General features: G+C 34.6%; 1 protein-coding gene across 1 annotated transcript; it reads left to right on the top strand.

Moving 5' to 3' along the window:
• Positions 1–158: 158 nt before the first annotated feature.
• On the top strand, positions 159–21,843 carry LOC125673293 (multiple epidermal growth factor-like domains protein 10). The gene is made up of 4 exons (XM_056158134.1): positions 159–304; positions 457–521; positions 772–903; positions 21,394–21,843. The coding sequence occupies exons 1-4, from the start codon at positions 228–230 to the stop codon at positions 21,633–21,635; spliced, it is 516 nt and encodes a 171-aa protein (XP_056014109.1). The 5' UTR covers positions 159–227; the 3' UTR covers positions 21,636–21,843.
• Positions 21,844–27,897: the final 6,054 nt, after the last annotated feature.

The raw sequence follows: 27,897 nt of genomic DNA, 5'->3' as shown, positions 1-27,897 counted from the left end.
TGAAGCTGTATAAAAGTACATTAATCTTCGACCTGATATTTGAACGATATATTCATATTTCACCCAAAGCTGGTCATCAAGTATCATTTATATTTAGATTTTAAAACTTTGAATTTTATTTCATCAAATACATGAAACATGTGATCAATACAATAACATTGATTAATTGATATCATTTCAATGTTGATTGTGTAAATATACGTTAGATTACATTCAGAATTATCCCTATGGACTTAGTTATGTCAAAAATCATCGTCTTTGCTCTTTTTAATTTGCTTTCAGCATGTAACTGCAAATGCCGTAGGTAAGTATTATAATCATGATTGTCTGTATGAAAATGAATGATGAGTTATAGTATTTTCATAATTTTACATTCACCTTGTAGTATGTATGTTACTTTTGTCTTTCATATCATAATGGCATCTTCAGTAATTAATTCTATTTTAACACACATAGTCAAAATGGTGATTGGAAGTGTTGTGCAGATTTTATTTGGAGCAATGAAACCAGGCGATGTATCGGTAAGTTACATGATGACACCTTATAGATAAAACTTATGATCTCTTAAGATCGTTTGACATTTACTGTATCTATATAATGTCTTACTCTTAAGTGAAAAACAATCTTTCTCATGCTTAAATTAATTTCCTATTTAAATTAAAATCAGTCTGTAAGATGAGAAAATGTAGAACCCTCCTGATACACCCAGGGTAAATCATGATGTGTATACAGGTAGTATCTCGTGATGACGATATCATTTTCGTTCATTAGAGTGTCCTGTTGGTTATCATGGTGAGAACTGTCGAGCTCCCTGTCAGTACCCAAACTTTGGACGACTATGTCAGTCTGAGTGTTTGTGTAGCAATGCCTCTTGTGATCCTGTTACTGGATGCACATCAAATCGTATGTATGTCTTTTTATATACCCATGCCTCAAACGATATTTAAATTGGAATAGCTCTGTCCATCGGTTCCTAAATATTCTGGTTAGATATTGATGGCTTTGGGGTTTTTTGCCGTCAGATTTTCTGGAAATATCATATAAGCTTGTGCATTTAGTGTTTTTATATTTTTGTTTTTTCAATTTTGACATGAAGTTACATATTTATTTTCAGATTGTAAAGGGGCATGTGCACGATTTCAGTTGAACATTTTCAAATCTCATTTCGTCTATTTTCAATGTTTACAATGCTTCACTAAGGTATTTCTAATGGTCAGCAACCATTTGAATGTCAGTTGTCTAGTTGCATGAGAGATACAGAGCTTACACTTCTTTGTTATGTGACAAGACTCGTGTCGTTTTATGTTTACATGGGTTAAATACACTAGTAAAAGTTTCCTTAAAAGCATTTTTTTTTTTATTAACAAGTTAATTCTGACACGATTAAATATTTTCTAATGTTTGTCACCTCTCATTTAGTGTGAAACACGATATTTTCTATTAAGCAATCTGTATATAAACAAAAACATGGCACTAGCCTTGTTTATAAACCAATGAATTGAGTGCTATATCGCAAATGTAACTCAACAACTGATATTAAAATTTTGATTGACCATTAGAAATACCTTGGGTAAGAATTATAAAACATTAGAGATATTTTTTTTAAAAATGTTTAGCTCAAATCATGCCCATGTTCCTTTAAGAAAAATTATGTGCATTTTGTCCGCACTACATTATGTATGTTTTAAACGTTTGCAACATACAGAGATGAAATATTTGCACTGCACATGAGACTGAAGTTGCTAGTAATATAGTGATAAATCCTCAGTGCACCCTAAGGTGAATTGGAAAATGGTAGCTGGGAAAGACATTTTTTCGTGTTTTGTGTATCTGAAAATCTGAAGTCATGCACAACTGTTGAAGGTTTCTTTTGTATCATGGGTGTTCTTTTATATACTCTGAACGTCATATAGACAATTTCAAAAACAATTCATGGATGTAAATGGTGTGAATGCCATATATTTGAAGCTGTAGCTTCACAGTGTTGAATCATTCGATGCTCTTTTTCTTTTTCTTTTTTTTTGTAATACATGTATTTAAGTGCGAATTAAACTATCCAACATCAGTTAGAGGCACAAAGTCATTTTTGAATCCCATTCTCATAATTGATGTTGTTGGTGCATCTTATGGTTATTTCTGTAAAGCACTTTGGAATTTAAAATATTGAAGTTCAACAATTAAGATTGCAAGTGATAATGTAAGGATTAGTTTGAATTGGCGGAACAGCTGTATGCTGTCATTCAAATAATCTTTTTTTTTCTTTTGCACTCCATCAATGAATAAAGAGTGTATTGATAAAGGTCGAGGTCAAATACTCTAGTGTAGCATGTAACTTGTATTTCGGTAGTGATGCATGCATAGTGTTAATGAATGCAAGCTTACAATGTACTTCTTGAAGCGTTCAACTTAGCTTTTACGGTACAAGTTTTACAGGTGAAGGTGTTTCAGTTCATACCCTCATGTATTTTCTATCCGTATTCTAGCCGCTATAACACTTACTATATCAAAATTCATAACCACATTGTTGACAACTGCATTGCAAGAAAATTTCAGTAGGTAAATATATTGAAGGCATGTAAATACATGCATGTTTAGAGGAACTCAGTAAAGTCAGCATGTTGAGCATGGCAATAAATATAGGTATACGGATTACTCCGTTTATCTGACCAAGATATAGGGCCCAGGGCGGGCGTGACCGGTCGACAGGGGACGATTATGCCTCCTCTATGTACCTGATCCCACTTCTAGTATACCCAGGGTTCCATGTTTGCCTAACTATCTACTTTATATCCCCCCTAGGAGTTCTGAGATTGATCACTGTTTGTTATCTTCACCTTTTCATATGTACAACAATGCTACACTTTGATAGAAAATGGTGTGTAATATACATTTGTATATATTTATCCGGTTTAAATGTTTTATTACAAATTTACAAATACCATATCTACTTATAAAGGCAGAGTACTTCAAATTTAAAAATCATTGACAAATCAACATGAATATATAACAGTCACAAAAGTTTTATATATTAAATGTAAAATGCATCATGAAGGCGATTCATGCAAACAAATTTCCACAAGACATCAGGAAAGAGTTACCACGTAAGCTTTAATACTGGACATATGTGGGCATATGGCTATTATGTAGCTGTGTTAATGTGTATGTAGCAATGTAAAACGTATACGGTACCAATGTTGATGCACCAGATGCGCATTTCGACAAATAATGTCGCTTCAGTGATGCTCAACTCTTAATAAAACATCTTTATCGAAATTATCTGTATTGTGAATCCAGTAGAACTTCTTGAATGAAAAGGTGAAGATAACGAACAGTCATTAACTCCTATAAAGAAAACAGACATAAGACTAAGGAAAACAAGGACGTCATGGCATACTAGAGGTGGGAGGAGTAAGCATCCCTTATCGATCGGTCACACTCGTCGTGAACCCTATATTTTGATCAGGTAAATTGAGTGATTTGTTGTCAAAATCAGCGTGCATAGAACGGCCTTAATTGGTATGAAACAAGTCCGACAGCATTTTACCAACTTGTATTGGTAAACCAGATTTTTTTAACGACTATAACATTTGCGAAATGCTGACTTTAATCAAGACAATTGACAACTCTGTGACATCATCTCATTTATCAATAACATGTCTCGATTTAAAAACTGACCATAGCAGAGCAAGATCCTGCTTATCAAATCAGCTGAGAGATATAAACCATATGCAGGAAATAATAAATATTGCTATATAGATAAGGAAGTTGACGATAAGGAAGCTGACGTCATCTCTTTTGTCGTAAAGTTGAATTGTTTGCAAAATGCTGACTTTAAACGAAAATTTCAGACGAGTCCTGCATTCCTGAACAAATCATGTCCTTTAAAAGTTGAATTATCGGTATATTTCATTTGTGGCAACAGCAATTTTCAATAGTGATAGAAAGTGCCTCCACCACACCAATTCCAACTGTCTCTCTTCGCAGAATTTTCTACAAAGTTTGAATGTAAGATTATATTTTGTATTGTAACAGATGTAAATTAAACATTCCTTTGCAATATTCCTAACTCTTTTTCTTATCAAGGATGTCAAGGGAATGATACTCTTAAAACAGATAAGAATGTTCAATCATATTTAGAAAATCAGATCACAACAAAGAATATAGATAGATATAATTCGCTATCAAACTAACCAACTGTGGCTAAATCAGGTAGATCCTCATGTGTTACATCACTATCTAGGCGATGTTCGTCTCAAATTGTAACAGTAATAAAAAAAAAACTAATCACACTTTTTACCTTCCGCATGTCAACGAGACAAATATTATTGTACTCCACTTGAGTTTGTAGACGGCAAATCCACGCTTCTTCAGTTATTTAACACATGGAATTCATTAAAGGGTGCTATTTCTGATAGTATAAATTTGCGTATACGGTAACTATATATGTAGGGTAACGAATAATGCAAAGAAAAATATCTCAATGTTCTTTCAATTAATTAAAGGCAATAAGAAGGACACTTGACACGACCATAAAATTGAACGAATGGGTTGATGTACAGTGTACATATTTATTGTCTCATTTTTTTTTTTTTTACTTTATTGAGAAATCATGGGAATAAATTACATTCAGCACAGTAATATGTATTCATCAACTTGTAAAAAACATAAATTTGGTTTTCATTTTCATACTTTTTGAAAACAAAATTTTAGCAAGTGTCGCTAAAACACATAAAAACGCATATTTTTCACAAAATCTACTTTCCATTCAACTAGTTTGTCTGTCGGAATTTTTCTGTATAACAGCCCACATTTGGCAATCGGAAAAACAATTTCTGTACCCGAGCTTGCTAAAAAGACTTGAGAAGTTGTAATTGTTTTAATAGCATGCATTCGTGGATACATATTTCTAGCAAGTACAAACATCTGTGTATATATAGAAGTGCATATGTATATATAGTGTGAAAGATTATTTCAGAGAGATGGTAAGAGATAGATGGGGAGATTAAGAAAAAAGGGGGATAAAGAGGAAGAGTTGTGTATGGTCCACTGATCGGTCTCAATCATCCATGCAAATCAGTTGTTTTCTGTTAACAGTACATAATTAAAGCAAATTACATATATTCTGCTAGTAGTTCTCATATTCAGTATATTTACAACTTTTAGCAACAAAAATTTTCTATATAGAATCTATCAATAATATGTTGTTGTTTTTTCACATCGCAAACATTTAGTTTTGTGGCAATGTTATACCTACTTACAACCATAGACAACTTAACAATTGGTAAATTTTGTACTTTGTATTAGTTCCTTTTATTAGTATGGCTTGTTTATCACAGTTTTCAATTGCACACCAGATCTCCTTTACTTAGAAACATTCTGCAAACAAGTGATCAATTGTTTCTATGTTAATTTTTACAAAACGTACAAATAGGGGAGTCAATCAATTTAATTATTCTATGAAGTATTCGAAATTGTAACCAAATGGAACTTTGACTTATTTGTTACTTTTAAGGGGAGCTCAACATTTTTATTCCATTCTGCCTCATTAAACAGTTCACCATTCTGCACCAATTTTGATACTAAAGTTATTGGTACCCTTTTTTATCTATAAAACATTTTACATAACTTTGCAGCACTTTTCATTTTAAAAAAATATATAGAAATTGTTTTAGGGATAAACGGCTTAATTTTTTTTTTATTTCTTTTATATTTACATGTCTAGAATCATTAACGAGCAGCAAATCAATATAAGTTTCCCTTTGATAAATGGATTTAACCCCGAGTGGTTAAATCTTAATATATTGGTAAACTTTTGTCCAGTATCAAAAGACATGGCGCCGTGCAAAGCGAGGGAACAAATCGAGTGACAAGAGAAAAGTTTAACAACATACTTAGTACATGTTTCACACGAGTACTTAAACTTGTTGTGCTTTCTGTTTAATTTATTATGACCCGTCTATATTTTTTATCATTTCATAAATGTCTGTCATGTCTTTTCAAATTGGTTTTAAGTTAAGAATTTGCTAATACTATTCATTTGGACGTTTTCGGGTATGGTGGAAAAGACGTCCGTGGGGTTTTTAGATACATCATGTATAATTTTTTAAAATGATCTTGAATATGTGAATGACGTGTGCGACCGATAGAAACAGACCAAAGTAACATAAAACTGGCGCTGTCTGTGTCTTTTTTTGTTTTGTTCAAATGATGAGTTAGATTGCTGGATGTGTCGCTTTGTGACCGAAGCCCGAAAACAAGATAGTGAGTACACATTTTATACTATTATCATGAAGTGCTTGTGATGGCGCACACGGATAGATGAGAGAGAGAGGATATCCAAAATACTTTATTGGCATGTCTGATCTGCTCTTCCTGTTGGCCATACAAACTTTTGTGATTTTGTTTTTTCTTTAATATTCGATGTTTTAACAAAAACAATAGTTATGTTGACTGAAACACCGTGTTCGGAAAGCGTGGCATCCTCTCCTTGATTGTTACCAAGCATTGATAACTCTTGGTTTAATAATTATAAATACAATGGCATGGTTACCCAACCATGAAGCTTGGAGATGGGATGTACCAAGTGATTTGGTAGAGGCAAAAAAAATTGTTCGAGGTGTGAAACATGTACTAAGTACTAATAATGAACAAAGTATTGCGGCTATATATACATGTAATAGTATTAAATACACGGATAATTCTAAAATCAACGAGCTATAACTGTGTTGGGATGCCAACACAAATGTCTCCGAACACCTCCCCATGTCAGAAATGGTTTTTGATACCGGATATGCACTCAGGATCCTCTAAAAACCCTAGAAACTAAATTTGGTTGAAATCCGACGGACTTGTAATTTGGCCGCCATTTTCTTCAATGGCGGCCATTTTGAAACATTTGAAAATAGATTGGAAGGAAATACTGATGCTAGTAATGAATTGTGGACCCTCAATTTACCCCAGAACCCAAATGTTCTAAAGATTTCAACTTTTTGAAATATTTCGGTATATGGCGGCCATTTTGAAAATGGCGGCTCAAAAAAATTTTCAGATGGTGGAAATGGACTCAGGGTCACTAAAGTACCCTAGAAATTGAATTTGGTTGAAATCCGACAACCTTGACTTTTTGACGTTTTTTGGCCGCCATCTTGAAACGGCGGCCATTTTGAAAATTTGAAAAGTTGAATGCACCCCTCCTAGTGACCCCCTATCAGCTCACAACTTTTGAAGTGGATCTGTCGAAGCACTTTCACAAAATCGGTCGGACAAATTTCTTACTAAAGAAGAGGAATAATAAGAATAAGAAGAAAATAATAATAACGAGCTATAACTGTGTTGGGATGCCAACACAAATGTCTCCGAACACCTCCCCATGTCAGGAATGGTTTTTGATACCGGATATGCACTCAGGATCCTCTAAAAACCCTAGAAACTAAATTTGGTTGAAATCCGACAGACTTGTAATTTGGGCGCCATTTTCTTCAATGGCGACCATTTTGAAACATTTGAAAATAGATTGGAAGGAAATACTGAGGCTAGTAATGAATTGTGGACCCTCAATTTACCCCAGAACCCAAATGTTCTAAAGATTTCAACTTTTTGAAACATTTCGGTATATGGCGGCCATTTTGAAAATGGCGGCTCAAAAAATTTTTTTGATGGTGGAAATGGACTCGGGGTCACTAAAGTACCCTAGAAATTGAATTTGGTTGAAATCCGACAACCTTGACTTTTTGACGTTTTTTGGCCGCCATCTTGAAACGGCGGCCATTTTGAAAATTTGAAAAGTTGAATGCACCCCTCCTAGTGACCCCCTATCAGCTCACAAAGTTTGAAGTGGATCTGTCGAAGCACTTTCACAAAATCGGTCGGACAAATTTCTCACTAAAGAAGAGGAATAATAAGAATAAGAAGAAAATAATAATAATAACTAGACACTCATTACTAGTAATGAGTAGGTCTTCCGTTAGACCACTTCCGGTAAAGAACTTTCTGTTCCTACAAAAACCATTTAAATATATCAGAAAATGTGCCTTAACAATGAATGAGAAATGTATTATCGAATTTTTTACTCCTTTCTCGTAACTTCCGGTGACGACCGGAAGTACTATTCAGATGCGTTTTCCTATAAATGACAGCGACTCTTTACTGTCTATATTCCCTGAAAATTTCACGTCTCTATCTGAAAGAGTTCTCAAAAAAAGAAGTAAACCTTAGAAAGAAAAAGTAGTAGGTTACTACCGACCGGAAGTCAATTTTGAAAAACAAAATTATCAAAACTTTGGAAGTTTATACTTTTATTAAGACATGTGAAAATCATATGAAAGACTTCAAATATAAGCGAGATTTATGGGGACAAAGAGACGAAAATTAAAAAGGTATTTTATCAAGAAACCGGAAGTAGTCGTTTTGACTACCGACAGAGTCAATATTCTTTTGACACTTTGAAAGAGAGTTAATAAACTAGTATAGGTTTCAATTTAAAGGAAAAAGTTTGAAATTTGCGATTCTTTCCATCACTTCCGGTGACGACAGGAAGTGACGGTCGACATGTTCAACTCCCTACTGCACGCCTACAAACGGAGATTGATCATCCCTGAATGTTTGATGAACCTATATTTTACTTTTTCCAAGAAAAATGCTGGACAAAATTCCTTTTGAGAAACAGAAAATCGGCCATATTTTCCGACCGGAAGTGAATTTTATAAAAACAAAAAGAATTATAGCAAGGTCATTTCATAAGACATTATTCCTGAAAATTTCAGCCATCTCTGAGAAATCACTCGAAGAAATCGGAAAATCGACAATTTTTTCAAATACTTCCGGTATAGACCGGAAGTGACGGACCAAAAAATTGAATGTATTTCTACAATGGACTAATGTTAGTTGATCAACTCTACAAGTTTCAAGCGTCTATCTATATTCATTATTGAGAAACTGAAAAAACAAGGTTTGAATATGTCCACCCTATATCTCACGACCGGAAGTGAATTTTTTCAAAAATATTTAAATTTACTCTAGACATTTATAGTGTCTATAACATATGTAAATTTCAAATCATTAACTTGTTTTATGACCGAGATTTATGGCACTTAAAAATGAGAGAATGAATAGTCTTTCTTTGATATAACCGGAAGTTGGAGTTTCAACTTCCGGTGGGGTCAACATTTTTTTGAGAATTAGAACCAGACCTAGTAAACCGATATAGGTTTCAGTTTGAAAGAAAAAAGTTTGAAATATATGATTCATTTAATCACTTCCGGTGACGACCGGAAGTGACGGCCGACATTCTTAACCCCCTACTGCACGTCTACAAAGTGAGATCTATTCACTCTGAAAATTTGGTGACTCTATCTTTTACCGTTTCTGAGAAAAACGCTGGACAACGAAAACAGCTAATAAGCCGTATTTGCCGACCGGAAGTAAATTTTACAAAAATATTTGACGTTACTCTAGACATTTATAGTGACTATTATATATTTAAAACTCAAGTCATTAACTAGTTTCATGACCGAGATTTATGGCACTGAAAAATGAGAGAATGAATAGGCTTTCTTTGATAAAACCGGAAGTTGAAGATTCAACTTCCGGTGGGGTCAACATTTTTTGAGAATTAGAACGAGATATAGTAAACCGAAATAGGTTTCAATTTGTAAGAAAAAAGTTTGAAATTCATGTTTCCTTTAATCACTTCCGGTGACGACCGGAAGTGACGGCCGACATTCTTAACCCCCTACTGCACGCCTACAAAGTGACATCTATTAACTCTGAAAATTTGGTGACTCTATCTTTGACCGTTTCTGAGAAAAACGCTGGACAAAATATCTTGTAAAAAGACGAAAATTGGACATATCTTGCGACCGGAAGTGAATTTTGAAAAAATGAAAAAAATACCTCGAGGTACCATCGTTCTCTATAACCTGTGAAAGTTTCAGGAAAATCCATCCAACGGTCTCGGAGACGAAAGGGAAAAAAAAAATAATAATAACTAGACACGATCTCGTTGCGAGCAACGAGTAGGTCTTCCGTCCGATTTGTTGATGCACTCGGAGTTAAAAAAAAAAAAAAAAAAAAGACAAATGAGTCCCAATTTAGTTTCCGACTTTAAGACACTTTAGATATAATCAATTTTTCATATCATAAGCTTCTGAAGCAAAGTTGCGGTGAAATTCGTTTGAAATTCGACTCTCCAGGCGAGCCATAAGGCCCGCGGCCTATTTCTTGATGTCATGTGTTAGCCCTCTATAGACTCAACAACTTTAGTTCTATATGTCTTTACAAAATATTTACCTGTAAAAAGTTATTGAGATCGACCGATATCGACAAAAAATCGACTCTACAGGCGAGCCATTAGGACCATAGGCCTATTTCTTGATATCAATCGATAGATCTCGATAAACTGAACAACTTTTGTTCAATATGTCCTTACAAAATATTTACCAGTTACAAGTTTTTGAAATCGACTGATATCGACAAAAATCGACTCTACAGGTGAGCCATGAGGCCCACAGACCCATTTTTTGATATTGATCGATAGGTTATGACACATTGAACAACTTTTGTTCAATAATGCTTTTCAAAAAATATGTCGTTTTAAAGATATGAGGCGTCAAATATTTACGATTTTGGCCCTTAAAATCTCTAATTACGTAACATATGACCTACTTTTTCATTTGATAAGATCAAGCTCGTTGAGATGAACATTTCCGCTTCTACAACTTATTATAAAATATTAATAGTTTCTGAGATATTCTCAAAAGCATTTGGACCCTTCTGAACCCCTAATTTAAAGGGCCAGCCCGTTTTGCTTGATATCGTAAGAAAGGCCTTGTCATTTTAAACATTTTTTGCTCAACAAGTATTTAGAAATTCTTTACCGTTCTCGAGTTATCTCTACAAGAAATATTTAGGGGCCAAACTGTAGCTTCCTAACGGGGCCACATAGGGAAAAAACGAAATGTACATATTGTTTAGATTATCATTCTGAACAACTTTTGTTCAATAATGCTTTTCAAAATATTTGTGGTTTTCAAGATATGAGGCGTCAATTATTTATGATTTTGGCCCTTAAAATCCCTTATTACATAACATATGACCTACTTTTTGATTTGATAAGAACAAGTTCGTTTAGATGAACATTTCCGCTTCAATGACTCATTACAAAATATTAATAGTTTCTGAGATATTCTCATAAACCTTTGGACCCTTCTGGGCCCCTAATTTAAAGGGTCAGCCCCTTTTGCTTGATATCGTAAGAAAGGTCATGACATTTCAAACATTTTTTGTTCAACAAGTATTTAGAAATTCTTGACCGTTCTCGAGTTATTTCTAGAAGTAATTTTTAGGGGCCAAACTGTAGCTCCCTAACGGGGCCACATAGGGTAAAAACGAAATATGCATATTGTTCAGATCATCATTCTGAACAACTTTTGTTCTTTATTGCTTTTCAAAATATTTGTCGTTTTCGAGATACAAGGGGTAAAAAATTTATGGTTTTGGCCCTTAAAATCCCTTATTACGTAACATATGACCTAAATTTTTATATGAATAAATTTGGATTGTTGAGATGAACATTTTTTGTTCTTTGACTTATACCAAAATATTAACGATTTTTGAGATATTTGATCTAGACTTTGAGCCCTTCTAGATCCCTAATTGAAGGGGCTAGCCCCTAAATCTTGATATTTTCGAAAAGATCTCGTAAATGTGCACAACTTTTGTCCTACATGTCTTAACAAAATATTTGCAAGAAAAAAGATATTGGAGATCAAAGGTCAAAAATCGCCGAAATCGGCGAAAAATTTTGGCATCCATTTTTTCAGGTCCAGGCGAGCGTTCAGGCAAATCGCCTCCGGTAAAATCGAATCCCCCACAAATCTTCTAAAATGTTTACTCTATCTTGTGTAGAAATTTCAAGACTCTAGCTTCAAAACTAACGGAGGAGATGCGTGGACAACAAGGCCCTTCAAAAAGTCACTAAAAGAGAGATAACTCCTGACCGGAAGTGACGTCAAGCACGAAATTTTGCAAGCAGAGTCTCGTCATCAAAAGACATCTTTCCTAAAAATTTCGTGAAAATCGATCGAGAAATGGCTGAGAAAAACGCGTGTACTACCAAGGAAAATAATAATAATAATAATAACTAGACACGATCTCGTTGCGAGCAACGAGTAGGTCTTCCGTCCGATTTGTTGATGTACTCGGAGTTAAAAAAAAAAAAAAAAGACAAATGAGTCCCAATTTAGTTTCCGACTTTAAGACACTTTAGATATAATCAATTTTTCATATCATAAGCTTCTGAAGCAAAGTTGTGGTGAAATTCGTTTGAAATTCGACTCTCCAGGCGAGCCATAAGGCCCGCGGGCCTATTTCTTGATGTTATTTGTTAGCCCTCTATAGACTCAACAACTTTAGTTCTATATGTCTTTACAAAATATTTACCTGTAAAAAGTTATTGAGATCGACTGATATCGACAAAAAATCGACTCTACAGGCGAGCCATTAGGACCATAGGCCTATTTCTTGATATCAATCGATAGATCTCGATAAACTGAACAACTTTTGTTCAATATGTCCTTACAAAATATTTACCAGTTACAAGTTTTTGAAAACGACTGATATCGACAAAAATCGACTCTACAGGCGAGCCATGAGGCCCACAGACCCAGTTTTTGATATTGATCGATAGGTTATGACACATTGAACAACTTTTGTTCAATAATGCTTTTCAAAAAATATGTCGTTTTAAAGATATGAGGCGTCAAATATTTACGATTTTGGCCCTTAAAATCTCTAATTACGTAACATATGACCTACTTTTTCATTTGATAAGATCAAGCTCGTTGAGATGAACATTTCCGCTTCTACAACTTATTATAAAATATTAATAGTTTCTGAGATATTCTCAAAAGCATTTGGACCCTTCTGAACCCCTAATTTAAAGGGCCAGCCCGTTTTGCTTGATATCGTAAGAAAGGCCTTGTCATTTTAAACATTTTTTGCTCAACAAGTATTTAGAAATTCTTTACCGTTCTCGAGTTATCTCTACAAGAAATATTTAGGGGCCAAACTGTAGCTTCCTAACGGGGCCACATAGGGAAAAAACGAAATGTACATATTGTTTAGATTATCATTCTGAACAACTTTTGTTCAATAATGCTTTTCAAAATATTTGTGGTTTTCAAGATATGAGGCGTCAATTATTTATGATTTTGGCCCTTAAAATCCCTTATTACATAACATATGACCTACTTTTTGATTTGATAAGAACAAGTTCGTTTAGATGAACATTTCCGCTTCAATGACTCATTACAAAATATTAATAGTTTCTGAGATATTCTCATAAACCTTTGGACCCTTCTGGGCCCCTAATTTAAAGGGTCAGCCCCTTTTGCTTGATATCGTAAGAAAGGTCATGACATTTCAAACATTTTTTGTTCAACAAGTATTTAGAAATTCTTGACCGTTCTCGAGTTATTTCTAGAAGTAATTTTTAGGGGCCAAACTGTAGCTCCCTAACGGGGCCACATAGGGTAAAAACGAAATATGCATATTGTTCAGATCATCATTCTGAACAACTTTTGTTCTTTATTGCTTTTCAAAATATTTGTCGTTTTCGAGATACAAGGGGTAAAAAATTTATGGTTTTGGCCCTTAAAATCCCTTATTACGTAACATATGACCTAAATTTTTATATGAATAAATTTGGATTGTTGAGATGAACATTTTTTGTTCTTTGACTTATACCAAAATATTAACGATTTTTGAGATATTTGATCTAGACTTTGAGCCCTTCTAGATCCCTAATTGAAGGGGCTAGCCCCTAAATCTTGATATTTTCGAAAAGATCTCGTAAATGTGCACAACTTTTGTCCTACATGTCTTAACAAAATATTTGCAAGAAAAAAGATATTGGAGATCAAAGGTCAAAAATCGCCGAAATCGGCGAAAAATTTTGGCATCCATTTTTTCAGGTCCAGGCGAGCGTTCAGGCAAATCGCCTCCGGTAAAATCGAATCCCCCACAAATCTTCTAAAATGTTTACTCTATCTTGTGTAGAAATTTCAAGACTCTAGCTTCAAAACTAACGGAGGAGATGCGTGGACAACAAGGCCCTTCAAAAAGTCACTAAAAGAGAGATAACTCCTGACCGGAAGTGACGTCAAGCACGAAATTTTGCAAGCAGAGTCTCGTCATCAAAAGACATCTTTCCTAAAAATTTCGTGAAAATCGATCGAGAAATGGCTGAGAAAAACGCGTGTACTACCAAGGAAAATAATAATAATAATAATAACTAGACACGATCTCGTTGCGAGCAACGAGTAGGTCTTCCGTCCGATTTGTTGATGTACTCGGAGTTAAAAAAAAAAAAAAAAGACAAATGAGTCCCAATTTAGTTTCCGACTTTAAGACACTTTAGATATAATCAATTTTTCATATCATAAGCTTCTGAAGCAAAGTTGTGGTGAAATTCGTTTGAAATTCGACTCTCCAGGCGAGCCATAAGGCCCGCGGGCCTATTTCTTGATGTTATTTGTTAGCCCTCTATAGACTCAACAACTTTAGTTCTATATGTCTTTACAAAATATTTACCTGTAAAAAGTTATTGAGATCGACTGATATCGACAAAAAATCGACTCTACAGGCGAGCCATTAGGACCATAGGCCTATTTCTTGATATCAATCGATAGATCTCGATAAACTGAACAACTTTTGTTCAATATGTCCTTACAAAATATTTACCAGTTACAAGTTTTTGAAAACGACTGATATCGACAAAAATCGACTCTACAGGCGAGCCATGAGGCCCACAGACCCAGTTTTTGATATTGATCGATAGGTTATGACACATTGAACAACTTTTGTTCAATAATGCTTTTCAAAAAATATGTCGTTTTAAAGATATGAGGCGTCAAATATTTACGATTTTGGCCCTTAAAATCTCTAATTACGTAACATATGACCTACTTTTTCATTTGATAAGATCAAGCTCGTTGAGATGAACATTTCCGCTTCTACAACTTATTATAAAATATTAATAGTTTCTGAGATATTCTCAAAAGCATTTGGACCCTTCTGAACCCCTAATTTAAAGGGCCAGCCCGTTTTGCTTGATATCGTAAGAAAGGCCTTGTCATTTTAAACATTTTTTGCTCAACAAGTATTTAGAAATTCTTTACCGTTCTCGAGTTATCTCTACAAGAAATATTTAGGGGCCAAACTGTAGCTTCCTAACGGGGCCACATAGGGAAAAAACGAAATGTACATATTGTTTAGATTATCATTCTGAACAACTTTTGTTCAATAATGCTTTTCAAAATATTTGTGGTTTTCAAGATATGAGGCGTCAATTATTTATGATTTTGGCCCTTAAAATCCCTTATTACATAACATATGACCTACTTTTTGATTTGATAAGAACAAGTTCGTTTAGATGAACATTTCCGCTTCAATGACTCATTACAAAATATTAATAGTTTCTGAGATATTCTCATAAACCTTTGGACCCTTCTGGGCCCCTAATTTAAAGGGTCAGCCCCTTTTGCTTGATATCGTAAGAAGGTCATGACATTTCAAACATTTTTTGTTCAACAAGTATTTAGAAATTCTTGACCGTTCTCGAGTTATTTCTAGAAGTAATTTTTAGGGGCCAAACTGTAGCTCCCTAACGGGGCCACATAGGGTAAAAACGAAATATGCATATTGTTCAGATCATCATTCTGAACAACTTTTGTTCTTTATTGCTTTTCAAAATATTTGTCGTTTTCGAGATACAAGGGGTAAAAAATTTATGGTTTTGGCCCTTAAAATCCCTTATTACGTAACATATGACCTAAATTTTTATATGAATAGATTTGGATTGTTGAGATGAACATTTTTTGTTCTTTGACTTATACCAAAATATTAACGATTTTTGAGATATTTGATCTAGACTTTGAGCCCTTCTAGATCCCTAATTGAAGGGGCTAGCCCCTAAATCTTGATATTTTCGAAAAGATCTCGTAAATGTGCACAACTTTTGTTCTACATGTCTTAACAAAATATTTGCAAGAAAAAAGATATTGGAGATCAAAGGTCAAAAATCGCCGAAATCGGCGAAAAATTTTGGCATCCATTTTTTCAGGTCCAGGCGAGCGTTTAGGCAAATCGCCTCCGGTAAAATCGAATCCCCCACAAATCTTCTAAAATGTTTACTCTATCTTGTGTAGAAATTTCAAGACTCTAGCTTCAAAACTAACGGAGGAGATGTGTGGACAACAAGGCCCTTCAAAAAGTCACTAAAAGAGAGATAACTCCTGACCGGAAGTGACGTCAAGCACAAAATTTTGCAAGCAAAGTCTCGTCACCAAAAGACATCTTTCCTGAAAATTTCGTGAAAATCGATCGAGAAACGGCTGAGAAAAACGCGTGTACTACCAAGGAAAATAATAATAATAATGAAGAAGAAGAACGCGAACAATAATAGTAAGGTCTTCCGCAGGAGACGGAAGACCTTAATGAAGAAGAAGAACGCGAACAATAATAGTAAGGTCTTCCGCAGGAGACGGAAGACCTTAATAATGAAGAAGAAGAACGCGAACAATAATAGTAAGGTCTTCCGCAGGAGACGGAAGACCTTAATAATAACGAGCTATAACTGTGTTGGGATGCCAACACAAATGTCTCCGAACGCCTACCCATGTCAGAAATGGTTTTTGATGCCAGATATGCACACAGGATCCTCAAAAAACCCTAGAGAGTAAATTAGGTTGAAATCCGACGGACTTGATTTTTGGCCGCCATTTTCTTCAATGGCGGCGATTTTGAAACATTTGAAAATAGATTGGAAGGAAATACTGAAGCTAGAAATGAACTGTGGACCCTCCAATTACCCCAGAAACCAAATGTTGTAGAGATTTTAACATTTTCAAATATTTCGGTATATGGCGGCCATTTTGAAAATGGCGGCTCGAAAAAAAATTTTGATGGTGGGAATGAACTCGGGGTCACCAACTTACCCTAGAAATAAAATTTGGTTGAAATCCGACAACCTTGATTATTTGACGTTTTTGGCCGCCATTTTGAAACGGCGGCCATTTTGAAAATTTCGAAAGTTGATTGCACCCCTCCTCGTGACCCCCTATCAGCTCAGAAAGTTTGAAGTGGATCTGTCGAAGCACTTTCACAAAATCGCGCGGACAAATTTCTCTGGAAAGAAGAGGAATAAAAAGAAGAAGAAGAAGAAAATAAGAATAATAAGAAACGGAGCAAAAACAATATGTCTCCGACACTTTGTGTTCGGAGACATAATAAACAGTAGAATCACTAGAAGGTCTTCCGTTGGAAACGGAAGACCTTAATAAGAAACGGAGCAAAAACAATATAACAATATGTCTCCGACACTTTGTGTTCGGAGACATAATAATAATAAGACACGGAGCAAAAACAATATGTCTCCGACACTTTGTGTTCGGAGACATAATAATCGATCCCATTTGCGGGTCAAATTACTGCAATGTGAAATTGCATAAACAAAATACGTCAACATGCACCTTTGTGTTAGAATATAGATTTTGGTGGATTGTAAGAACACCATGTTTAAATTTAAGTGTATTTTTGTCATTTCTTATTCCAATATAATGTCCAATTGCTTTATTAAGGTCTTCCGTTTCCAACGGAAGACCTTCTAGTGATTCTACTGTTTATTTATTATTATTATTATTTTTTTTTTTTTCCCCTTTCGTCTCCGAGACCGTTGGATGGATTTTCCTGAAACTTTTACAGGTTATAGACAACGATGGTACCTCGAGGCATTTTTTTCATTTTTTCAAAATTCACTTCCGTTCGTCAGATACGTCCGATTTTCCGGTTTTTGAAAGAAACTTTGTCCGGGGGTAAACTTGAAAACCACTAAAGATAGTCGAATGAAACTTTCAGGGATGATAGATCTATATTCTCTATGGTGCATGCACGTAATATTTTTTGTCGCCGTCACTTCCGGTCGTCACCGGAAGTGATTAAAGGAATCATAAATTTCAAACTTTTTTCTTTCAAATTGAAACCTATTTCGGTTTACTATATCTCGTACTAATTCTCAAAAAATGTTGACCCCACCGGAAGTTGAATCTCCAACTTCCGGTTATATCAAAGAAAGACCTATTTATTCTCTCATTTTTCAGTGCCATAAATTTCGGTAATGAAACTAGTTAATGAGTTGAGTTTTACATATATTATAGTCACTATAAATGTCTAGAGTGACTTCAAATATTTTTGTAAAATTCACTTCCGGTCGGCAAATACGGCTTATTAGCTGTTTTCCTTGTCTAGCGTTTTTCTCAGAAACAGTAAAAGATAGAGTCACCAAATTTTCAGAGTGAATAGATCTCACGTTGTAGGCGTGAAGTAGGGGGTTAAGAATGTCGGCCGTCACTTCCGGTCATCACCGGAAGTGATTAAAGAATCATAAATTTCAAATTTTTTTCTTTCAAATTGAAACCTATATCGGTTTACTAGTTCTCGTTCTAATTCTCAAAAAATGTTAACCCCACCGGAAGTTGAATCTCCAACTTCCGGTTATATCAAAGAAATACTATTCATTCTCTCATTTTTAAGTGCCATAAATCTCGGTCATAAAAGAAGTTACTGATTTGAATTTTACATATGTTATAGACACTATAAATGTCTAGAGAATATTTAAATAGTTTTGTAAATATCACTTCCGGTCGTGAGATAGGGGGTGGACAAATTCAAACTTTGTTTTTTCAGTTTCTCAATAACGAACATATATAGACGCTTGAAACTTGTAGGGTTGATCAACTAGCATTAGGCCATTGTAAACATACTTTCAATTTCTTCGTCCGTCACTTCCGCTCTATACCGGAAGTATTTTAAAAAAATGACGATTTTCCGATTTCTTCGAGTGATTTCTCAGAGATGGCTGGATAGATTTTCTTGAAATTTTCAGGAATAATGTCTTATTACTTATGACTTTGCTGTGGTTATTTTTGTTTTTCCAAAATTCACTTCCGGTGGGAAAATATGGCCGATTTTCTGTTTCTCAAAAGAGATTTTGTCCAGCATTTTTCTTGGAAAGGGTAAAAGATAGGTTCATCAAATATTCAGGGATGATTAATCTCTGTTTGTAAGCATGCAATAGCTGTTGAGCATGTCAACCGTCACTTCCTGTCGTCACCGGAAATGATTGAAATAATCGTAAATTTCAAACTTTTTCTTTTAAATTTAAACTTATACTAGTTTATTAAGTCTCTTTCAAAATGTCAAAAGAATATTGACCCCGTCGGTAGTCAAAACGACTACTTCCGGTTTCTTGATAAAATACTTTTTTACTTTTCGTCTCTTTGTCCCCACCAATCTCGCTTATATTTGAAGTGTTTGATATGATTTTCACATGTCTTAAGAATAGTATCAACTTCCAGTGTTTTGACAATTTCGTTTTTCAAAATTGACTTCCGGTCGGTAGTTACCTACTACTTTTTCTTTCTTTAGTCTACTTCTTTTTGTTGAGAACTCTTCAGATAGAGACGTGAATTTTTCAGGGAATATAGACAGTAAAGAGTCAATGTCATTCATAGGAAAACACATCTAAATAGTATTTCCGGTCGTCACCGGAAGTTACAAGAAATGAGTAAAAAATTCGATAATACACTTCTCATTTATTGTTAAAGCACATTCTCTGATATATTTGAATGGTTTTTGTAGGATCAGAAAACTCTTTACCGGAAGTGAACAAACGGAAGACCTACTCATTACTAGTAATGAGTTTCTAGTTATTATTATTATTATTTATTTATTTATTTATTTTTACAAATATTTTTTTACACGGAACTATTAGTATATAACTTAAGACATTTTAACTTACTATATGACTAAGATAGCTTCGGTTTACATCCTAAGATATGTCTAATAGTGGACATAAGATGTGTTTTAAGATACATCTTGAGAAGTTTCTTAAGACTATTCTGAAGATAGTTTCATGAACATGTATTCAGGTTCCTAAATTCGATGGATTATCGACTTGCATTCCCTCTAAGTTAGTTTATGCACATTACAGCAAGGAACGGAATGACCTCTGTGACGTAAAGGTTATCAAAGAAATTGTAATAGGCGCTTCCGCATACAAGTGTACCTTTTTGATGCATCGTGTGAAATTGATTGATTGAATATTGTTTAGCGTCACTCTCGAGAATATTTTACTCAAATGGAGACGTCACTACTACCGGTGAAGAGCTGCGAAATTTCGGTCTATGTTCGGTGCTTATGACCTTTGAGCAGGGAGGAATCTTCATCGTTCCACACCTGCTGTGACACGGGACCTCGATTTCTGCGGTCTCATCCGTCCCATTTAGTCGCCTTCTACGACAGGCAAGGGGTACTGAGGGCCTATTCTAACTCGGATTCCCATGGGAATATCATCGTGTGAAAAGTTAGATTTTGACGACATTGTATTATATACATGTATCACATTGATTCATCCATTAGAACGTTTTGCTTCGAATTAGAATGTCGCCCTTTTCCTTGCTTAGAACGTTTCACGTAGATTAGCGTAGATATTTCTATAGACGATCAGTATCAAAACTAAGGACGACAATGTAGTCCATCATGCATCCTGCTGATATTTACAGCGAAATTGTAAAATACATACATGCGCCTGCCCGTATGGAAGTATACTTAATGACACTCTAATTAATTCAAAAAGTTACAAATTTCATAGTTTACGTATAACGTTGGCGCTATTAGTACGTTATGGTGCCGGTGTCTCATCTTTATCCCTACCTCAACGTTATTTTGACCCGATGATGAACGCTTGTTGTTAATGTTACTATGTTATGTAGACATTGATGTAACTGCCTGAAGAGTCAATAATCGATAATGTAATTATTTTTTTACTTGCTATATACTTAAATCATAATATACTAGAATAAATCCCGCGCAAGCGCGGGAAATCACAATTGAATAATATTGCTTGTTTGAATTGTTGCGCTCATGAATTGAATGTCAATAAAGCTTTATTATTATATAGCTAATAAATAGTCTTTTATAAAATCTGCGTAAAATCTAGAGAATGTTAGTATTCAATATCCTGAGAATTTATTGACTTTGCATTGCGTAAATCGTGTGCGCCCGAAACATTTCGAGTATGAGCGTTCAATATTGACCTTACCGTAACGACGTAAACAAGCCAGTTCAGGCTAGTAGAGTGTGAAATTGTGAATAAATTCAGTATTTATTGCACTAAAAACAAATATTCCTTTTATTTACTTAAACAAAATGTTTTACTGTACATGTTTTACTGTACATGAACTATGATGTCTCCATTCACAAAATCAGTTTTCTTCATATATATATATTTCTTATATATATATATATATCAATGGTACATTACTTAAAATATTTCAGGAACCAGACAGGACAACCAAAGTGAATGTGAAAGTCAATATCGCCTGATACGGACGATTATATATTTACTTGTCGCGGTAGTTTTGCTTTGCATATTTCTGGGAATTTGTAAATGTTACACAAAATATGGTTTCAAATCCGATGAAGAGACGATGGAAGAAATTGAGGGGCCAGTAATGGAAGATTTGACGTATATGACAATAGAGGATAACACGAAACCCTGCAATCTTCCTAAGACATGAGCGTTCTGATGATTTCATAATAATTGATATCATTAACAATATTTGGACATACAGTGTAAGTTGATGTCAATGTATGTACATTATGTCTGTTTTAAAGGAAACATGGACACCCATCTCGCTAAGAATCCTATACTTACACTCTGAAAATGCAGTGTTATAATGAATGATAATATTATGTGTATATAAGAATAAATAATGTACAAATGAATTGGTATTGTCATTATTGCACTTTATTGATCAAATGTAATTACATTATTCATTGCTTGATATAGATAGTCTCCTACTTTAATTCTCAAAATTATTGCGCATTACTTTAACATAATAGGCTTATTTAACAGCTTGATTTTAAGAGCAGTTTCATACTTATTTTGATAAATTTTCTACAAAGTACATATGAAAGAACGGATACCAAAAGCTTGGTTGTGAGTGGCGAACGTTTATTAATGTTAACAATCAACATAGAAAGTTACTTCATCAATACAAATGGAAAAAAAGAAATATATCTTGTGATTTCAAAAATACTTTGTTAAACACCACTCAGATTATACTACTACTAAGTACTCTGAAATTGATATCAAAAAGATGCCGGAGTTCCTCCTTGACAATATATTCGTAGTCTTTGGTGATCAGGTCTTCCAATATTTTGCTGGAATTCCCATGGACACAGATTTTGCTCCTTTTTGAATGACCTTACGAAGCAGAATTTATTTAAAAGGTTCTACATGAGAAGAAAACATCCCTTGCTGTGGCCTTCATTGCAACTTTCGATATGTTGACGACGTTAAATCTTTTATGAATAATCATTTTCATTCATACATCAACTGTGAACTGGAAATAAAAGACACCACAGAGCCTTCCACTCCTGTTTCAAACCTATTTTATTGCACATCGATGCCAGGGGTAAACTAAAAACTCAACCTTATGAAAAACGCGATTACTTCAACTTCTCCGTTGTCAACTTCCCATATTTATGTAGCAATAATCGATTATCACCTGTGCATGGTGTTTATGTGTCTCATCTGATAAGATACACAAGAGTTCGTTCTCTGTATGAACATTTTAAAATCGAATCAGGCCACAGACAAATACGTTGATGTTACAGTCGTTAAAACAGTCTCGTTTAAAGTCAGCATTTTTCATTGTCTTTATACGCCTACTAGGCACCTGATCTCACCTTCGGTAATTCTAGGAGTCCTTGTTTACCCTATCTTCAATTTTGCATTCTTTACAATCTGACTAAAGTACAGACCTATATATATATATATATATATATATATATATATATATAGTATAGTATAGGTCTGTACTTTAATCAGATTGCATTTTTTATAGGATTTATGATATTAACCACTGATTGTCATATTCACTTTTTCATTGAGTCAATCATATTTTGTCATATGCCCCAACACCCAAATTCCATTATGCCTAGACAGGTATTTACCCACTTGGCTTCGAATATTGTTTCGATGATGAGGATGGGTAGGATATTGGTTACAATGTTGCACACAGTATCTTTTCCACAATAAAATGATGTTGAAAATGTCACAGTTCAATATTGAAGCATCAGCAGTTTTTCAAAGATGAAACAACTTTGCAATATTACTTCAACATTGAACGGATGACAATTTCAACGTTGAAATTAAAGACTAGACTTCTTGACATTATAAACATTTGTTTCTGCAATAAAAAATATTTTGTAGTAATATTCCATTATCAGCTGCATATGCTGTTTATGTCTTTCAACTGACTCGATATGCAAGAGCTTGTTCTGTGTGTGATCAGTTTTTAAATCGAGGTAGGCTACTGACAAGAAGTTGATGTTATAAAGGTTTCAACAGTCTCACCTTTTCACAATTTCTTTAGTCATTATTGCTATCTAGTTTGACAATACAACCTGTCATTAGCTCAAATGCTGCTTTATGTGTTTCATACCTATACCACTTGTAAGGTCGTTCATTACACAATGATTTTGACTGCGGATTACTCCGTTTACCTATGCAGATGTAGGGCTCACAGTGGGTGTGGTCGGTTGACAGGGAATGCTTACTCCCCCTGGTACCTGACCTCACCTCTGGTACATGTATGTCCAGGGGTCCGTGTTTGCCTACTCTTAATTTTGTAGTCCATGCCATTATTCACTGTCCGTTATCTTTACGTTTTCATGATGAATCAAAACTTCCACAACGACTTTTGCACGTGGAAATAGCATTCAGTTAACTGACAATATTCTAAAACATTAATCTGTTTTCAAAAATCAGTACCTTTCAACGTTGAAATCTTGATTGAGATTTGAAATTGAAGGTGGAATATATTATCAATGCAATGTAATGTTTACTTATTAAATGTAATTGAATTCATTGATTCAATATATTTGGGGAATATATAACAATGAGTATCATTTTCTCTATATCACAGTTTTAACAATCTGCATTAGCATCAAACTTCACCGTTTACACAAAAATAGTGTGAATACTTATTCCATAAAAAGCCATTTTATATTTTTTCAGATGATTTCGATGATTTCTTTGGTCTGGCACAACACCTAAAACAGTGAAAATGCTATTAAATGAAATATAAGAAAATCATTGAAGTTGGTTGATTTATTTGTGTGTGTTTTTAGATTACATTACGTTTTCTAGGGGGGAAAAGTAGTTTGTTTTGTGTTTTCATTTTAAAAATTCGTTTATCTTTCGCATAACGTACTTATTTCGTACTATTTGAAAAGGTAAACAAACTATTTTATATCATCTTGCACATACATATACATATAAAAGCCATTCAACCTCATCACTCTTTGATCGCTGGTTTCATTGGGCGTTATACTAATGACAAAAGAGGACAAACAAACAGAATGATTGCTTTAAAAAAATGAAAAGCATATCGGTAATGAGTAAGAAATTAAAATCATAAAAAAATAATAAAGATGTAGAATCATACAAATAATGAGTAAGAAATCCAAACGTGTGAAACTGACAAATATTCCATACATCTAATGAATAAGAATTGTCAATCATATAAATAGCGTAGAGGAAATCAAAATCCTTCCAATATTGAGCGAAAAACTCAATCGAATAACGAGTAATAAATCTAAACAATGCCAAATTGACCAAGAAGCCATACGACTAACGAGTAAGAAATCAAAATTCATACATCTAGGGAAGAAGAATTGTAAATCATGCAAATAATGTATAGGAAATCACAATCATTTAAATATTGAGCAAAAAATGAACATCATACAAATAAAGGGTAAGAAATCCAATCTTACACATTGACGGTTGTATCTATTGATTTTAAAGACACCGGAGTTCCTCAATGGTAATATCTGTTTAGTCTTTGATGATCAGCTCTTCCAAAACTATGTTGGAATTTTTGGGCAGGAATTGTGCTCCTTTATTAGACGACCTGTTTTTGTATTCTTATGAGGCAGAATATCTTCTTTTTTTTTAAACTTCAGAAGAAACATATGTAAAACACTACAGTCTTCAATATCTGCTTCATATTTAGATATTGCATCAGATGCCTGATAAAGAACCATAAGGTACATAATTATCAAGGTGTTTATTGTTTTATGACGTGACAGGCCACGGTGATTTGAGCCTCTCAATGGGCACCTCATTAAAAAACAAATTCACAAAACAAGATTTGAATGTCAATAGCCTCATTGTGCAATAGGTTAAACGCAAATGCACAAGCGTCAGAAAACATCGAATTTTTACCAAGGGTAAACGCAAATGGTTGGACATCCAATATTTAAAACATATTAAACGTTCGTGTAACGAGTATGTGGGAATTTGCTGACATCACCAAACATTTTAAACGCATTGTGATAGCAATGTACAAGGTGCACATTAGTTAAGTACAGTATATGACACAAGTTTATGGTTGGCATGACTGTGTAATATGACGAAATTGATATGATAAACAGTTCAAAAATCAGCACAAAATTATTCCAGAGTAGTTGCACTCTTCCATTGGAGTTGGCTTGCGACGAAAGTGCCACTTGCAAGGGACATAAACATGGCACTGGCACTGCCACCAATAGAGTGTCTGATGTTGGTGACGGCGACAGGACCTCAACTCCAATGGTCACAGCAAACCACTGGTAGTGTTGTAATTGAATTAAACTGGGAAGCAAATGCCATTTCAATCCATGAAAATGTTGAATTGTGCCTTGAAAGTTGTTCAAAAGTAATCATTACGTAACTGGGAAAAATATACCCCCGCATGGTCAAAACAGGTGCGGTGGTTTGGGGCTAAATTGCGGGTGTTTTATGTAATGACCGCCCCTGACTGACAATAATTTGATTCCTTGAGGAGGATCCTCTAATCGCAATAATGCAGAAGATTTTGAGATAAGGTATTGTAGTTACATGCTGCCATATTCCTGCAACCAAATAGAAATATTTTGTAGATTGCAACCACACACACCCCGAGTCTTGAAATCGAACATACGAGTATTGCTGCTCTTTTGACGATGGGGGATCCAACTATCCAAACTCGGGATGTACCTTTAAAATGCTTGATTTGTGTTAGCTATGTCAATATATTACAATTTCACATGCACACACATGCAAAATAGGGTATCAGGTGAATTTAATCAAGATATGTACGAAATACGTGTTAACGCCATCGCCCTAATGTTTGAATGACTTAACAATGAACGCTTTCCATAACAAGGGTAGTTGCTGCCTATTCTTAATAAATGGGAGTTATACTTGGTGCTATCAATTCTCAAGACACCAAGGCACCGCAGCATTAATGTTGCAATAAATTGATAGTGAGTTAGAGGCTGTACCACAAAATGAGTAAACAAAGGGTCTGTTTTGAAAGGGTGTATTTCCATGTAATTTTGCATATCTGCAAAGGGACATATTGAGTCGTTAAATGCCAAAATTGTGGAGTGTTGTTCCAACACCCGAATTGTTTTAGAAGGTTTGCTTGTGAGTTGGATTTTGGCCTTATGTAATAAAATATCATGGGACTGTAATATGCATGTATGTTAAACTTCTCCATGTTTATTTTTGAAATAGCAATTGCTCATATTGTTCATTTTGACTGAAAATGGTGCGGTTTTCTATTATTATTCATTAGTATGAATTTTTGGCAAAATGCCCAAATCTAGTTTTCATACTACAATAGATCAATTGCACAACATTTCGCCATTAATCTTTTTATATATGTAAGACTCCAAAGTGCGATGGGACTCCAAAGTGCGATGGTCACGCCAAATCCCGATGGTGTGACACGCCAAAGTGCGATGGTCCACACTCATGCGCCAAAGTGCGATGGTGTGACACGCCAAAGTACGATGGTGTGACACGCCGAAATCCATTGGTTTGTAAACGATACAGTGTTTGGTACAGACTGTACCAACTGTGTGTTGTTTCACTAAAATATCAATGCAAAATCCATGCATAAAAAATAAAAAGTTCAACTTATTTCATTACCATCTAGTTGTCATGTTATTAAAACAAAATTTTCCAAGGCGAAATCGTATAAATGTTTTGCTTTCTAGCATAGCCCCAGGATTTTATTACGAGTACGTCACAAGTAATAAATGATCATGAATTAAAGAATGTTTGGGCGAAGTAGAAAGTTCGACAACAAATGTACTTTGTCGTTCTCACTATCCTCAACCTTGTATACCTTGCCGTTGCTGCCGTCCGTGTTGCATTTCTTCGGTTTCATTTTGAAAGACATTAAGAATGACGTCACATTGACGTGACGCCACAAACGTTACTGAACTCCGCACCATCGGACTTTGGCGTGACCATCGCACTTTGGCGTCTGTAACGTTAAACAAACCATCGCACATTGGCGCAGACCATCGCACTTTGGCGTGACCATCGCACTTTGGAGCGACCATCGCACTTTAGAGTCTTACATATATACTAGCGGAAAAAAGAAACTGTGCATTATCTAATATATGAAAAAATAATAACAAAATAACAATGAACAAATTTTATTTTTTGTAATACTGTTAACAAATGTTTGTTACAACATTTCATAATCCATTAATGTTAACGTCGAATAACGTCAATTTCAGCACACTCGAAAGACACTGGTATTCGAACTTGAATTAAGAAAGTTGATAACGCGTGTGACCACCATTTGCATTCACGCATGCTTGATAACGGCGCCTCATTGATGCCATTGGAGTGTTCAGAGATGTTTGAGTGATGTTGTTCCAGATGTTGGTTAAAGCCTGGCCTAAATAAGACAATGTCACTGACTGATTTGGTAAACGGCGGAGACATCGTTC

The sequence above is a fragment of the Ostrea edulis genome, chromosome 3, assembly GCF_947568905.1.
Source record: "Ostrea edulis chromosome 3, xbOstEdul1.1, whole genome shotgun sequence".
NCBI classification, from domain to species: Eukaryota; Metazoa; Mollusca; class Bivalvia; order Ostreida; family Ostreidae; genus Ostrea; species Ostrea edulis.
This window is presented reverse-complemented; position numbering and strand designations above follow the sequence as displayed.

What these genes read in the sequence shown, in the direction of transcription:
- LOC125673293 (XM_056158134.1), top strand. Translation starts at nt 228, where the DNA reads ATGGACTTAGTTATGTCAAAAATCATCGTCTTTGCTCTTTTTAATTTG. An exon ending in TGAAACCAGGCGATGTATCG is followed by an intron (nt 522 to 771) that starts GTAAGTTACATG and finishes TTCGTTCATTAG; the next exon opens with AGTGTCCTGTTGGTTATCAT. An exon ending in TACTGGATGCACATCAAATC is followed by an intron (nt 904 to 21,393) that starts GTATGTATGTCT and finishes AAAATATTTCAG; the next exon opens with GAACCAGACAGGACAACCAA.